Consider the following 16,325-nt stretch of genomic DNA (forward strand, 5'->3'; position numbering starts at 1 on the left):
GGCCAATCAAGATTTAAGGCCAAAATTTAAAAATAGATGTCTCCTATCCCAATGTGTCTTCTGGTGGTTTGTGCAGGCCTTTGTATGCTCTGGAAGTCAGGAGAACTGCTATACGTGGATAACTGGTGATATGTCACCTTTTCTCTTTTTTCTTTCCTTTTTAGGACCAGGAAGAAAACAAGGGAGCTACAAGTTGGCCTGAATTCTACATTGATCAGCTCAATTCCATGGCTGCTGTAGGTATACTTTTTCTTCTACAACATAGTTTTAAAATCCAGTACAAAGTACACACTTGCACAATAAATTCAATTATGTAAGATCTACCAAATGTCATTACCCTTCCAAGCTCCATTCCAAACCCTCAGAGTTGGAGGTGGGGCACGAGGTGTCGGCTGATAAAGGGGTAGAAGTGTTACTTCACAGTGATTTTTCTAGTACATTTTAAATAAAGTCTACACACACTAAAATATAATTGACTTTAATGTTACAACAGGAAACATAATCTGAAATCTGGCTTGTGTTCAACTTTAACTTGCAATTGCTTTAACTAATCATTTGGAGCTTTGCAATACTATTCTAAAAGTTTATATCATCTGAAAATATTATGATTAAACAACTCCTTCAGTATACTCCTCCCATTCTCTTTTTTACTGGGGCTTTGGTTCCTCCTTGGCTTCTTGATTTTATAGGGGATCATGATGCTCTTTTCTCTTAATAGGTCCTTAAGGAATCCATGGAGTCAGTGGATTAATGAAAAGACAATAATAATAGTGCTAAGATATTCTTGGGAAAGCCTTGGCACATGGGGTTTGGATGCAGTTATTGCTTAAAATGCATTCTCAATATCTAAAATATGAATTCTGATCACATCATATCTTGTGACATCAGTGTTCCAAGCAGCTTGAGGGGTATCTACCGATCATGGCTGAAATTTATAGTAGTAAATAAATCATCGGCCTTTGAGGACTATTAGTTTACATCCTGTTACTGCTGATAGAAATTGAAGGCTGCCTACAGTCTTACCTGTGGACACACTCATGATTTTAGAAGTCAATATGTTATACTCAACTTTTGAGTTTATAACACCCAAATAGGTAACAGCTTCCAGAATACTTTCCTCTACCGATTTTCCTGCCTTCTCCAAAGTCCATGTGGAGAATTAATGTCTTATCACTTAAAGCAAACATTTTAAACCATCTGTATTTCATTGCTTTTGCCAAAGTTAAAAACTGACTAGAATATGTGAACCATTCACTCTTTTGCTAAACTTTGAGAGGCCTTAACTTGTAGTAACTTCCTCTTTTCTAGCTTGTTCTTTGACGATGCTTCTTCTGTTGTTCTGCAATAAGTGATAAACAGCCTGGTAAATGTGAACAGGGCTGTATTAATTATTGAAGAAACTACATAATTTTTAGCCTCGAGGATTTCTAATCTAAAAGCACAGCAGAAAAAGGACAGAAAAAATAAACAAACAAACCACCAAATCCTTCTTATGCATCATGCACAGTGCCAAAGATAGAGTAGAGCAATCTCAGCGTTTATACAGATATGCTAACAGAATGTGAGATTCGTGGTGACCACCAGGGATTTTGTGTGCATCCAACCAAGCAATAATAATTTGGAGCCATTGAACATTTCTTGCATGTAAAGGCTATTTTGTGAATTCTTGTTCCTGACTATTAGGGAAAAAAGAACCATCAGGCAGACTGTCTCTCTTTGTAATTAAGTCAGCATTGTTTGATTTCTAATGAGATGTTTCTTCTTTGTTAATGAATTCCTTGATGTACATGGAGAAGTACTGAATATTATGGATTTTTCCTTCTTCAAATATTGGGGCAGTTATATTAATTTGTGCATTAATAACTTTATCCTTGACCTGTCTGGAGTTGACCTGGCTCATTCCTGAGGAACAGGGTCTATGATATGCTGGCATGTGGCCCTTCCTCCTTCAAGATGCTTCTTTTCTCTCCTTCCAGCTCCTTGGATGTTTCCTGGCTTCATGCCATCTTTGCTGGTCTACATTTTAATTATATTTGGTTCCTAATCTGAAGTTGCTTCCAGGGCATCACAAGGTTATTAAGTTGTGACTTTGCCATCCTTTCTGTGTTAAAAGCATAACAAAGCTTTCTAATGTTCCTGTTAGGGCTGAGTCACCATCTCTCCAAGGTCAAAGATAAAGGGCATTAACTGTCCCTGGATTAACGAGGCCTCTAAATCTCTGCATACCTAAAGGAACAGGCAGATCTGATGAGGCCAGAAACCCTGTGTTATGTTTTCTGTTTTTCTCACCATATCTGTTGCCACCACCTCCTTGAGTAGTTCTAGCTAATCTCTCTGACATCTGTGTTGGAGAAATCCTGACAACACACAGCAGAAATCCTGAGACATTGCCCCTGGGGACTAGAAGGGGGCACAGTTTGTTCAAATCTTCTCATGGCCCAACATCTAGACTCCTTAGCTGTTTGCTAAGGGACCTGTTGAAGAGGAGTTTGTCCACATTGTCATTATCCAGTGTCTACAGCAATTACTGCTACTGAGTGTGCCTCATGTGACAGGCCGTGTATCGGGCACTTTACAAGTTGTTTTAAATCCTTACCAGCACCTTATGCTGCCAGTGCTATTTATAGAAATAGAGTCTAAGACTCCAAGAAGGGTTTCCTTGCCCAAGATCATCTAATTAGGAAGTGGTCATCTAATTAGGAGATCAAACCTGTCGGATGAGCCCAAAGACTCCTTCCAATTTGCCTTTCCCTGACTAGGTTTTTAAAACCCTGTGACACATGAAAGAGGCCTGGTGACCCTTCCTGCCCCCAGCCCCAGGCTCACACTGTTGACTTGTCTCACAGGGAGGGGCGGAGGGTAGGCATCTGTTTTTTTTTGTTTTGTTTTTTTTAATGCCTCAGGAGTCTGATAAACAGTACAGGTCGAGAAGCGCCACACTTACTGGTCCATGAAACTGGCCATTTGTGGAGCCAGTTCAGTTGCTTTACATAAGCCTCCTAACAAGAATGCTTTGTTCTTTAAAGGACCCCTGAATGATCTGTTAGTTTTTAAAGAGTGAAAAACGGTATAATAAAGGAGCACAACCTAACAGGTTCTCAAAGGACCTGGGCTTGTTTTGTATGTGGCTCTCCCATACTTTCTCGAGGAGGCTGTGAGTTGAAGCTCCCTCAGCTTAGCGGGCTAGCTTATTGATTTCACACCAAGGAAATGCTTCAACAGCTTTTCAGACTCCCAGCTGAATTTCTGTCCAAATCTGTGCTTAACTGTGCTGATTTCTGTCCAGATCTGTGCTTATCTCCAGTGTCCACCTTCGCAACCTTAACTGGGAGATCCTCTGCCCGTGGGCACTGCCATGTGCCCACTTCTGTGAGCAGGCATTTAGGGAGGACATCCAAAGCAGGCCTCACAGGGCCTGTTTTCTACAGGCCAAGAGGCATTGTTTGGCACAGAGGACATCTTTAGAAATGTAGGCTTTTCTATGAAAAGGTGCAAATTGCTGGACACAGTAGCGCATGCCTATAATCCCAGCATCTCCGGAGGCTGAGGCAGGAGGATCGTGAGTTCAAAGCCAGTCTCAGCAAAAGCGAGGTGCTAAGCAATTCACAAAGACCCTGTCTCTAAGTAAAATACAGAATAGGACTGAGGATATAGCTCAGTGGTCAAGTGCCCCTGAGTTCAATCCCTGGTACCAAAAAGGAAAAAAAGAAAGGAAGGAAGGAAGGAAGGAAGAGAGGGAGGGAGGGAGGGAGGGAAGAGAAGAGAAGAGGTGCAAATTGAAACTTCTTCCTAAATGTGAAGCTTGAAAACTCAAGGATTTCTATAAATCATTTGATTTTAAAAAGTCACATTAGAATGAGGTATATCTACCTATCCTCAGTTTTCTTAACACACTAAATGCAATCTCTTATATCCAAATCTATATCAGGTATATTTATATACCTGTGTCACACACAAAGTCATGATCTCCTCTCCTTTGAGAAAAAGATAATGTTCCATATTGAGAAAAGAAGTTCCAATTTAACTTTCTGTGGCATTTCATAAGTCTCCCAACTCTCCTAGTGAGGGACTTAATGTAGTCTACCTTTATTCAAATGTCCCACCCTCTCTAGGATTGCTAAAAGGACAGATACATGGCATTAGTGTCCCACAATAATAATGTGTCATCTTTAATATGGGGACAGTTTTATGAAGTTAAGCTTAGGAACAAGAAGTGATATTCATAAAAGGCCTGATTCTGAGCTGCAGTCAGAGTGATTGCTTAAGAGTACAAATGAATTCAGCTGTGCCACTGGAGATTAAGCATCCTTGGCTGGATTTGTGCTAAATTTTTTTAGGGATGGGTCCCACAGAGCTCTGCAGGAATTCATTGGTTATTTCTGCACACAGTTTCTTCTCCTACTATCCTCTGGTGACAGCTGTCCAGATGCATCACCAGCAAGAGGACAGTTTTAGCAGAAACAATAACAAGCTAAAAAAAAAAAAATGAAGAAGAAAAAGAAGCAGCAGCTCTACTGCTGTTTATTATAGTGGCCATAAAAGAGACTGGTGTATTCATTTGCTTTAGGTTTTATCCTTCTTGTTATGTGGTCAAACTTAGGTTTTAATGAACATTTAGTTACTTAATACTGATACTGTTGATTTACAATAATAAAGTCACCCTTGATGACTTGTGATCCTGAAATAAAGGCAGAGATTGGATCATTGAGATCCATGGATAAGAGTCAAGCTTTTCTTTGACTATGCAGCCACCTCAATCTGTTTTCCAGTCAAGCCTTTTATCAGAATCCGAAACAGATGAAACAATTGAGACTGGACAAGAATGTATTTAGAGTAGGATGAAGGACTGGGACCTGTAGCTTCATGGGTGGAAGTCCTGGGACCTTAAGACTGGAGGTACTTTGGAACAAGCAGGTGATCATGGAGTGCAGTAGAGTAGAAAGGACTGTGAACCTTACTATATTTATGGCTTTTTAATATCAACTAAGAAGTGCCTGCTTAATATCTTGCCCCTGCAGTATCAGCATTGCCTAAAAAAAAATTTCAGAAATGTAACATCTCAGGCTTCACCCAGACCTACTAAATTGGAGCCTGCATTTTAAAAAGATGCCAAGACACTATTTTCATGTCCATATTAAAGTTTAAGAAGCCCTGCTATAACATCCCAGGATAGCACAAAGACGCACACACACACACAACTCTATCTATATCCTGATTTCTAAATGACATTGAAGCATTTCAGGAAGTTAACACATTCAATCTGGACGAAGTATCCATTGTAGTTTCAGGTGATATTAAAAAGTTGATATTAAAAAGTCAGGTCCATTTTAAGTGTTGGTCTTTAAAATTTGGGGTATAACAAAACCCTTTTGATCTTGATTATACTTTTTGACTCATAATTGAGAGCAATAGTATGGGAAAATTGCTGCCACTTCCTCTGTTTGATAGTGTGACAATATCAACTTTAATTGCCAGAGTGTTGTGCTCAGCTACAGGTCTAGTCTTTCATCAACTATGAATATTAATATCAATATCAGGGCACAATTACAGAATAGTTACTTAAGCATTTGGGCAACTTCATCTCAATTATGATTTCTAAACATTTCCCTAAAATGTTATTTAAAATTTAAAAGGCCTTGTAGTAAAAACAAAACAAACAAACAAAAAAAGAATAAATGGAATTCTTGGTGATGCTGTTCTATAATTGAACTTGTAGTAAACCTTAATCTCATATTTATGAATTATTGGATAGTAGCATGTAATCTGTGGACTTGTCTTGTTTATATGATAATTAAAAGTACAATTTGAAGAGTGACTTGTTTTCTTTGCATAGAGAAAATCCCTGCTGGCTTTAGAGAAGGAAGAAGAAGAAGAGAGAAGTAAAACTATAGAAAGTTTAAAGACAGCACTAAGGACAAAACCAATGAGGTAATTCTTGCCTGGGCAGCATGTTCTTTCTCTCTCTCTCCTTTTCTTCCTACTTTATTTTTTGCACTAGTCAGACTTCCAAGAATTTTTAAATTCTTTAACCATTGAGTATTTAATAAATTGATATTCTTCAATTAAAAGACATGCAGAGAGTCATCGGAATTGCTAAAATTTAAAAAGAGATTAACAATAATGGCAACAATGTAGAAAAAAATTGGGACCCTATTTATTGCTCTTGGAATATAAAATAGTATGGCCACTTTGGAAAAGAGTTAGGCAGTTCTCCAGAACGTTAGTGTTGCCATGTGACCTGACAATTCTACTTTTAGACATACAGATAAGGGAAATGAAAATGTGTTCCCCAAAATCCTGCCCATAAATGTTCATGTCTACATTATTCAAAAGCCAAAAAGTAGAGTATATCCATCAATTGATGAATGGACAAAGTGTGGTATGTCCACAGTGGAGTATTTCATGGCCATTAAAAGCAATGAAGTACCAGTCACAGCATGCAATCACCTTACAAACATTATGCTAAATGAAAGAAATTAAAAATAATAGATGGGCAGACTTTCTGGCAATAGTGATTCATTCCTTTCTGGTAATCAGTTTCCACTGAGTGCTTCCTCCATCGTCACTTCCATTCAGGCCTCTAGGATTTGGTGAGGTGTTGGTGTTCCCACAGGCACATTTCATTAGCACAGGTGCTATGAATGAAGCCAACTGGCTTAACCAGTTTGGTGATATTTGGATCCTGTGGTTGGGTAGAATGGCTCAAAAAATAATTGCTTTTCTTTATTTGATAATAAAATGCAAACAAAGAAAAATCTATTAATTCATTGAAAATATGGTGCAGTTTTAGGACAGAGGTCTTCTAGACTATCTTAGTTAAACCAGTGTTTGCTTCAGTGTGTTCTACATGCCCAGATTGAATGGGTATCCAAGGCTAAATAATTTGGTAGTTTCTTAAATAGTAAGATAAACCAGTTGTATTATCTCTGGAATTTTCAAGGGTTTTGACATGCACATAGGCATTGTGAATTATTTCCATTGGTTGACTTTACAATAAAGGTTATAAATATTGATAAAAATTAATTTACAGTTGTTTTAGTCAGCTATTTTTGCTGCTGTGATTAAAGGATCTGACCAGAACAACTTTAAAGGAGGAAAAGTTTATTTCAAGGCTCATGGTTCAGGTGTCTTAGTCCCTAGAAGGCTGGCTCCATCCCTCAAGGCTCAAGGTGAGGAAGGATGTCATGGCAGAAGAGTGTGGCAGAGGGAAGCAGCTCACATTGTGATCAGAAAGCAGAGAGAGAGTCCACTCGCCAGATTCAAATATATACCCAAAGCCATGCCGCAGTTCCCACCTCCTCCAGTCACACCCTACCACTTCAGTTACCACTCAGTTAATCCCTATCAGAGGATTAATTCACTGATTGGGTTAAGACATCTTTAGCAATTAGAGAAATGCAAATCAAAACTACTCTAAGATTTCATCTCACCCCAGTCAGAATGGCAAATATCAGAAGTACAAACAAAATGTTGGCAAGGATGTGGGGGAAAAGGCACACTTATACATTGCTGGTGGGAATATAAATTGGTACAACTATTATGGAAAGCAGTATGGAGATTCCTCGGAAAACTTGGAATGGAACCACCATTTGACCCAGCTATCCCACTTCTCGGTTTATACCCAAAGGACTTAAAATAAGCATATTACAGTGATACAGTCACAGCAATGTTTATAGTAGCCCAATTCACAGTAACTAAACTATGGAACCAACCTAGGTGCTCTTCAACAGAAGAATGGACAAAAAAAAAAAATTGGTATACACACACACACACACACACACACACACACACAATGGAACCTTAAAGAAGAATGAAATTATGGCATTTGCCAGTAAATGGATGGAGCTGAAAAATATCATGCTAAGCAAAATAAGCCAATCCCAAAAAACCCAAAAGCTGAATGTTTTCTCTGCTATGCAGATGCTAATTCACAATGAGGCAGGGCTATGGAAATTACTTTAGATTAGGTAGAGGGGAGTGAAGGGAGGGGAGGAGGTATGGGAGTAGGAAGGATAGCAGAATGAATCAGACATTATTACCCCATGTATACATGTAACTGTGTGACCAGTGTGATTCTGCATCATGTACAACCAGAAGAATGAGAAATTATAATCCATTATATATGATGTATCAAAGTGCATTCTACTGTCATATGTAACTAATTAAAACAAGTTTAAAAAGTTAAAAAAAAAAAAAAGAGTAGGGAAAAGAAGAGTATTGTTTCAAAACCTCCTAGGGCTGCAAATAGTTATTCGTTTGATAAGCAAATGTCCTGGAGTTGAAGGACACCCTCTGATTTTTCTTACAGTATACCAGGGTCAGCAGTCAGCACATAGAAGTACATGGGACCTGCAATAACTCAGATCAGCAGATGATTTTAACCGAAGACAAGATATATATTTTGAGTGTCCTTTTGCTCATTTACTCAAATATGGTTCTTTGTACCAGTTGAGATGTATTTACCTCAAATACAGATTTTTTTTTTTTCCTGATTTTGGCTAGATTATAAGAGGCAGGATTGAGAAGCCCTCATCAAGAGGCCTTTGGAACTTTCGGAACTGAGTCCTCTTTCTTTCCCCTGTCCTCCAAAGGTTGTCTGCTAAGGGCTATTGCAAAATCCCCAAGAGACTTAAGTCTGATGCGCTTCTCTTCATGACAGGTTTGTAACCAGATTCATCGACTTGGATGGCTTGTCATGTATTCTCAACTTTCTAAAGACCATGGACTATGAGACCTCTGAGTCTCGAATACATACCTCTCTCATTGGATGTATAAAGGCGCTAATGAACAACTCTCAAGGTCGGGCTCACGTCCTGGCTCACTCTGAGAGTATTAATGTAATTGCTCAGAGTCTGAGCACAGAGAACATTAAGACAAAGGTGGCCGTGCTGGAAATCTTGGGCGCCGTGTGCCTGGTTCCTGGGGGCCACAAGAAGGTTCTACAGGCCATGCTGCACTACCAGAAGTATGCCAGCGAAAGGACCCGCTTTCAGGTGGGCGTTCCCTCCCCTTCTTCTCTCACCCCATCCTTAACTGCACAGATAGGTGCCTTTTCCAGCCCTGAAGGGGGAACATGACTTGAGATTCCCTCCAGCAAGTGACTACTCACACTGTAACTTCCCTTCTTCTGGGTCTAAGGACCAGAAAATAGTATATACTTTCTATAGTCAACCAATCTGAGATTTTAGATTTACTGAACTTTAAAATGCAGGCCTGCAACACATCTTCTGTATCCACTCAGTGGAATGCTCCCCGAAAATTCTACAGATTGCCATTCTTGATTTAGGATTGAGATGAAAAGTGAGATTGTGTCAACTTTTTTACTCAAATGTAAAAATCAAGCTGAGGTAACCAAGTCTTTCATACTTGTATATATGAACATGCATGCTGTAAATTTTTTTTAAGTATAATTTTTAGGACTGATGTGAAAGGAAAAAGAAAGGTAGCTTTCTGTGGATCAGTGGAATTCTGACTAAACACAAGATTTTAAAAATTAACTTATCCGCATACAAAATTTTGCAAAATGAGCACAAGGTTAGTAATGATTCAGTCCTTTGTTTTTATATCTGTATCCTTGATAGACCTTAATTAATGACTTGGATAAAAGCACCGGGCGGTATCGGGATGAAGTGAGTCTCAAGACTGCCATCATGTCCTTCATTAACGCAGTGCTAAGCCAAGGCGCAGGAGTGGTAAGAACCTTCCATATTGTGATTTTAAAAATATGAAGAATAATTTTAAAATAAATTCTATCAAGTCTGAAAAGCACAAATATATGTTTTATCACCCTTTTACTTTCAGGAGAGTTTGGACTTTAGACTTCATCTTCGCTATGAATTTCTGATGTTAGGAATTCAACCTGTAATAGATAAATTAAGGGAACATGAAAATTCAACATTAGATAGGTAAGTGAGCCTGTTCTGATCTGAGATAGTTTATGCTTCTTCCGTGGGTGTGGTACAATATTGAATGGCAGCCTGTGTCTGTAGCACGAGGAGCTCACACCAGGGTGTCGGTTCAGCTAATGATGTTTTTATCCAAAGACTTCATCTTTGAAGGAAGCAGCCTGTTGGGCAGAGAACTTGAAGTGGGTTTTGGCTTTAGACCTTAATCTATATCCTATCCTCGGGTTGCCTTGTCCTTCCTATCTATCCTGGTCCAAGTCATTCATTTTTTCTGAACTTTAGTGATTTTTATACTTACAAAAATTGGTGACCATATTGATGACAATAATGACAACTATCTTGTTTGTTGCTACAATTGACTATAAAACTTATGGTCTCAGTACCCTTGATTGGCATTCTGTGAATGTCACCTTTCACTTCTTGTCCTTTTGTTCTTGTTTGTAGTCATTTTTATCATTTCTAAGATGGCCCCATTACCTCTCAGATCTTTCCTTCTAGTGCCCTTCTTCAATCATTCGCTGCAACATGCTCTTCTTGATATTCTGTAAATATGTCAGTAAAGCTCTTGCCTCAGGACCTTTGTACATACTATTTTGTCAGCTTCAAAAAATATTTCATAGCTGTCCAGATGTTACCTGTTCCCTTGTTCCCTGCAAGAAAGACCTTTTCGAGCCACCATATATATTTACTTCACTTCCCTTTATTTTCTATTCCCTTGACCTGGATGTATTTGTCTACATAGACTGTATCAATCCCTGTGCACAGAATATGTGGTAGTAGGGGTTAATAAATATTTGCATAAACAATGAATGACATGAATATTTCTTTTGTGATCTTCAGTTCAATAGCAAATCAAGTATGGGTAGATGGGCTTATTTTCCACAAAGGGACTCCATGAGTGGAATCTGAACTTGATTATTTTTAGATTTGATATATATTAATTTAATAATTGTCTAGTATGTGCTATGCACTGTAGGTTTCTAAATTTTTACTTTATCTTGATCTTAATCTATTTTTCCCTTATAACAAAATTAAGTGAAGTCATTCAAGTATTCAAGTGAAGTCATTCAAGTCATTCAAGTATTACTATATATCTTTTGGAGAGATCTCTGAAAATTTAGGAAAGGCCTTATTGTTAATGTCCTGAATCCTATGTACTTGTGTTCGTAGCATGTTCTGCTTTTAATAACTTTTCTTTAATTATCTTTCAGGCATTTAGACTTTTTCGAAATGCTCCGAAATGAAGATGAACTAGAATTTGCCAAAAGATTTGAACTGGTATGTATACTTGTCATTATTCTGGTTTAACTCACCAGCTCACAGAATTTCTCCTTGAAAGGGTACTGTAGCATTGGCATGGGTCAGTGTAACCTGTGAACAAAATCTAAGCTCTATTTTTTTTTTTTTTAACCTAAGACACAGGATTAGTTTGTATTTGCCTTGGACTTACTTATCTTGCATTGGGAGAATTGAAGAACTTGGGTGTTTGACTTCGATTTGTTTTTCCTGTAAAATAGGTTCACATAGACACAAAAAGTGCAACTCAGATGTTTGAGCTGACCAGGAAGAGGCTGACTCACAGTGAAGCTTACCCTCACTTCATGTCCATCCTTCACCACTGCCTCCAGATGCCTTGTAAGTGTTCGATTCCCTGGGGGGTTCAAGCGATGAGACACTGCCCACTGGGCTCTGTCTTCTGATTGGTGCTCACGGGGCTGGGGCGTGTACACCAGGGATTACAGAACTCCATTTCGTGACAGACCATGTCTTTCCCCCCACAGCTTAAGGGATACAGTGGAATTCACAGAATGAAATGAATTTATAATTTACTTTTACTTTGAAAATAAATATAAGCTTTACAACAGACTTAGAAAGGGGTAGAAAATACCTCTCAGTCGAATAAATAGTCTTTAGGTGTCAAAATTCCAGCATTTGGGGAAATGTTGGTGCAGATGATGTAAACATCTCTTTGGATCTGTGGCTTTAAAGCGTGACCATTGTTGGGAAATACTCAGTTTACAAACAACTTGATGATTTCCTCCACCATTCTTTTCCTTTTTAGACAAGAGGAGTGGTAACACTGTTCAGTACTGGCTACTGCTGGACAGAATCATACAGCAGATAGTAATCCAAAATGACAAAGGACAGGACCCCGACTCCACACCTCTGGAAAACTTTAATATTAAGAATGTCGTACGAATGTGAGTCTCTTCTTATTCCACTGCCTGTGACATAATGGTGATAATATAAGACATATATTTTATCCTAGGATCAAATATAAAGTCACTCTATAAGCACATGCAATATTTGTAAGCAACATCTGGGTTTAAATGGGTATCAAGCATGTACTGAGGATTTTCTCTGCAGTAGACTATTTTTGTACCCAGGGAGAATGCATTTAGTGGTCAACCTTTTCACGTCTTTTGTAATGAGTACTCGTTTAACTTATACAGGTTGGTTAATGAAAATGAAGTTAAGCAGTGGAAAGAACAAGCAGAAAAAATGAGAAAAGGTAAGCGGTGAGGCCCTCACAAAAGAAGACGTGGCGTTACTGATTGTTGGGTGACCCTGACAAGAGCAGGGGACGTGTCGTTGGTTGTTGGGTGACAACCCTGCTCTTCCTATCTTTGTACTGACGTTTCCTGTTGACTTACGAACATCAAGGAACTTTTCTTTTTCCATGTCTTGAGGGGTTTTTGCACAGGCTTTTTTTTTGAACCAAGCAATTTTAATTGTCATGCTGATTCTCAAATATTTTATTCCTTGGCTTATAATCACATAAATTTTTTGAAGAGTTTGTGACATATGCTGCTCAGTATTTGTTAATTCAAATGTTCTTAACTACCAATCATCCAGACCCTTCTTCTGCCCCATAGCTGCTCTTTAAATACTTCAGGTCTTAAGAAATAGAATAAGGGACTCTAGAATTTTGAAATTTTGCCCAGAACTTTAAAAGAGAAGCGTAACCCAGCCGTAACCCACTGGGTCTCAGCATCCCAATTCTCTCCATGACCTCAATTTGGCACCCATCATAAAAAGAGAAATCATGCAGAAAATCAATGACAATTGTAAAGATATGTGTTATAAAACTACAACAAGCCAGTTGTTAGTATTTGAATAAGTCTTTGATATTATCCCCCTTGTGTTCCTCATGGTGCCAGCCACTCACAGAAATGGATAGCTTTCCTACCTCCTTCAGAATATTAGCAAATTAAAATTGGCCGCTTTGTGAGAACAGCCCTAATCCTAGCCGCCGCTCTTTCACCATACTGGTCAGCTGACTTCCTTTTCCTTGTCCAAGTTACACAGTCACAGCCAATGAAATGCAGTAGCACTCACCCCATTAGTTAATGCTCTGAAAAGAATGTCCAGGAGATGGCTGAGCATTTCCTTTCCTCTCATCACATTTATCCTTTGCCGTTGAGCACAAAAGCACCGCTGATACAGGAAAATACCAAATGTGAATTCCTGTTCTGTTAACTAGTTCCCATATGTATCTATGCTGATCTCTAATAATTGAGGCTCTGCATGCATTTTTACAATTAAATTTCAGGAACTGCTGTGGAAAGAATAGAAACATTGACTAAAAGTTAGGGTAAAGGGAGATGAAACCAAGGAGAAAATGATCCATGAGTGGGTGTTTGAGGAATACTATTCCACCCCAGAGCATGGAGATTCGCAGCTGAGGAGAGCACTTGGGACATAAGTGTTTGCACCATAATAACTCCACCTTCCCTGATTCCCTGAACAGGATAAGTTATGTCCTCTCTTCCCCTCCAGCCTCCCCTTCTGCAATGTGAAGATTAAACCTAACTCACAGGGATGTTGTGAAGATAAAGTGTCAAAACAAATAGAACGTTAGCATGGTATCTGGCACAATAAATGACAGCCGTTATTACAAGATGCAGGTGGCTGAGGTGGTAGAGGAGAGAATCCCCAAGGTCAGGGAGAGGAACAGGATAGTTTAAAGTGAAGTCATGGGTATAGTATAAAAGAGGAAAGATTGAAGATTTGATCTTCTATCCTTTTCTTGGGCTTCAGGAAAGCAAAGTTAGATTCAAAAGGGCACATGTTGACAAATTAGTGAGGAGGCAGAGGCTGTGTAGAGCAGAAAGTTCCATGGACCTGAAAGGTGAAGAATATTTGGAGGAAAATTGTCTTTGGTGGAGAGCCTGCCCAGGAAGTACTCAATGAAAGCTTAGCAAATATATAGTCAATGCAGACTATGTATGGGCGTGTCTTTAGACTGGAGCTTCCCACACCTGGCATTAAACTAGGATCATCTAAGGAGCATTTGGAAATCACAGTCTCCTAAGCCCTGCTCCAGCCTACAGAATAGCCTACTTAGTGTGGGGTCTGGAAGGTACTGGAATGTCAAGACCTCTTAGGATTCTGAGGCAGCAGGATTTGTCAGTGGCATTCCTGTGAGAAGAACGCTAATCCCTCGGCTTGTTGTTTTCAATGAGAAATGACATGATGACAGAAAAAGGAAAAGGGGATACGGTGAGGTAGTCTTTAGATGCAGATCCAAGGAGGTCAGAGATGCATCCACAGAGTGGTAGAAGTGGGTCAGTGGTTAACTCCAAGGCTGCCAAAACCCAAGCATTTTAATGGTTCATGCCTCTCCCTGCAAATCGCAATTCTGGGGGACACGAAAAGAGAAGGTCAGGGACAGAGACAACAAGAATTTAAATGTGTTATCAAACTCAAAAAATAGAGACTAACTTTGTATAACTTAGCCTCAGTGGGTTATATCTCTGGTGGATTTATTGATATAAAAAGAATAGGAATTGGGGCCAAGTATTTGAAATAAAAATCTTCAGCCTAAACTTAATTCTTTCTCTTTTCCAAAGCTCATCACTCTTGTCAGCAAGCACATATTCGCTGGCAGTGTGAATAAGTGTCCTGCTAAATCGGGTGCCCTGTTCCATTAAAGCAGGACTAGGGAAGCAGGAAACCACAGCTGAGAGCTAATATTTTTCTCCCCACATTACTGATTTTCATGCTCAACCTACACTCCTGTCCTTAAGATATTTGATACTGAGATGATAACATTTGCTTTCCCGAATTTTAATAGCTTGCTGGAAGCATAAAATACTTCAGATGGCCTTCTGAGAAGGGAATGGGAGAAACAAGTTGGTGTCACGCTGATGACGTGGTCTGCAGCAGCTTCTAATCATGTCAGAGCCTCCCTTTCAGCCCTTCCGCCAGTGGGACAGAGCCAGCAATCCTCACTCATCTCCCTGTCCCATTTCTAATTTGTGAGAAGAGGCCCTTTTAACATTCGTTTATTTCCTAGTGGGGCTCAGGGGCCATTTCTGTGACAGGATTTTGAATTAGCTACCCAACATTCTCCTCCACAAATAGTTACTCAAACTTTGTTTCATTTTTAGAATTATGGTCTCAGGGTCTCTACTTGGGTTAACATTGTAGTTAGTGGAGTTGTTCATCTGAAGCCCTTCAAGCATGAGCAATGTTAGCCTGGGGGTCTCCCTTTGGTGGGGAGGAGGAACGGTACCAAGCTGAAGAAGAGCTGGTTTTCTTTGTAGGAAAGCTATTTTTGCCTTGAAGAACCTCCCATTTTCATATTCAATTGTTTTTTTTTTTTTTATGTGTAGAGCACAATGAGCTGCAACAGAAATTGGAAAAGAAAGAGAGAGAATGTGATGCTAAGACCCAAGAGAAGGAAGAAATGATGCAGACCTTAAATAAAATGAAAGAGAAACTTGAAAAGGAGACTACTGAGCATAAGCAAGTCAAGCAGCAGGTGGCGGACCTCACAGCACAGCTCCATGAGCTCAGCAGGGTGAGGGCCACGGGTGTCTTGCATTCTCGGGCATCTGCCAAAGCCTTCCTTATCCCGGATCCCAGCAACCTTACATAGGCAATTTACATAGATCTGAGATATCTCACGGTTGATCACAGTAGCTTTGAGACCAGCTCCCTCTGTAATCTCGTATTGGTAGCAGAGGTTGGGGGTGGGGCACGTTTTTAGTACTAGCTCTGTACAAAAAGCAGAGGAAATCATATTAGCTTTTACCGTGAAAACCAATTTCATGAAAACCAAATTGGATGATGATATGAAAGGTGAGAGAGCTGTGCATGCTCCGTAGATAAGCTCTCAAGTGTCAAACACAAAGGGTGACTCAACTGAGTCCATAAAGCCCCAAACTCACCAGGCCTTTAAACCCCTGTTCTCACAAGTGCGAGATTTCTCTATGGTACCTACTTAAGGCCAAGTGACAGATTCTCAAAATCATCCAGTGAACTTCTTTCTTCCATTGATTTCCTCTTTTTCTCCTTGTATCTTTTCAGAGGGCCGTCTGTGCTTCAGTCCCAGGAGGACCCTCGCCTGGAGCACCAGGGGGGCCCTTTCCTTCCTCAGTGCCTGGGTCCCTCCTTCCTCCCCCACCACCCCCA

The 16,325-nt window shown here is 39.6% G+C and overlaps 1 protein-coding gene across 2 annotated transcripts in view; it reads left to right on the forward strand.

Annotated features, from left to right (window-relative positions):
• Positions 1–16,325, forward strand: part of Daam1 (dishevelled associated activator of morphogenesis 1) — a 109,600-nt gene that overhangs the window by 55,108 nt on the left and 38,167 nt on the right. For both annotated transcript variants that reach the window (XM_048793056.1, XM_015480943.2), the window contains 11 exons: positions 165–236; positions 5,834–5,928; positions 8,660–8,993; positions 9,582–9,692; positions 9,802–9,905; positions 11,117–11,183; positions 11,423–11,540; positions 11,968–12,106; positions 12,359–12,417; positions 15,524–15,711; positions 16,221–16,325. The exon at positions 16,221–16,325 is cut by the window's right edge and continues 177 nt beyond it. In XM_048793056.1, the coding sequence (XP_048649013.1) occupies positions 165–236; positions 5,834–5,928; positions 8,660–8,993; positions 9,582–9,692; positions 9,802–9,905; positions 11,117–11,183; positions 11,423–11,540; positions 11,968–12,106; positions 12,359–12,417; positions 15,524–15,711; positions 16,221–16,325 (1,392 nt within the window). The remainder of the gene's footprint in view (positions 1–164; positions 237–5,833; positions 5,929–8,659; positions 8,994–9,581; positions 9,693–9,801; positions 9,906–11,116; positions 11,184–11,422; positions 11,541–11,967; positions 12,107–12,358; positions 12,418–15,523; positions 15,712–16,220) is intronic.

The sequence above is a fragment of the Marmota marmota genome, unplaced genomic scaffold (genome assembly GCF_001458135.2).
Source record: "Marmota marmota marmota unplaced genomic scaffold, marMar, whole genome shotgun sequence".
NCBI lineage: Eukaryota > Metazoa > Chordata > Mammalia > Rodentia > Sciuridae > Marmota > Marmota marmota.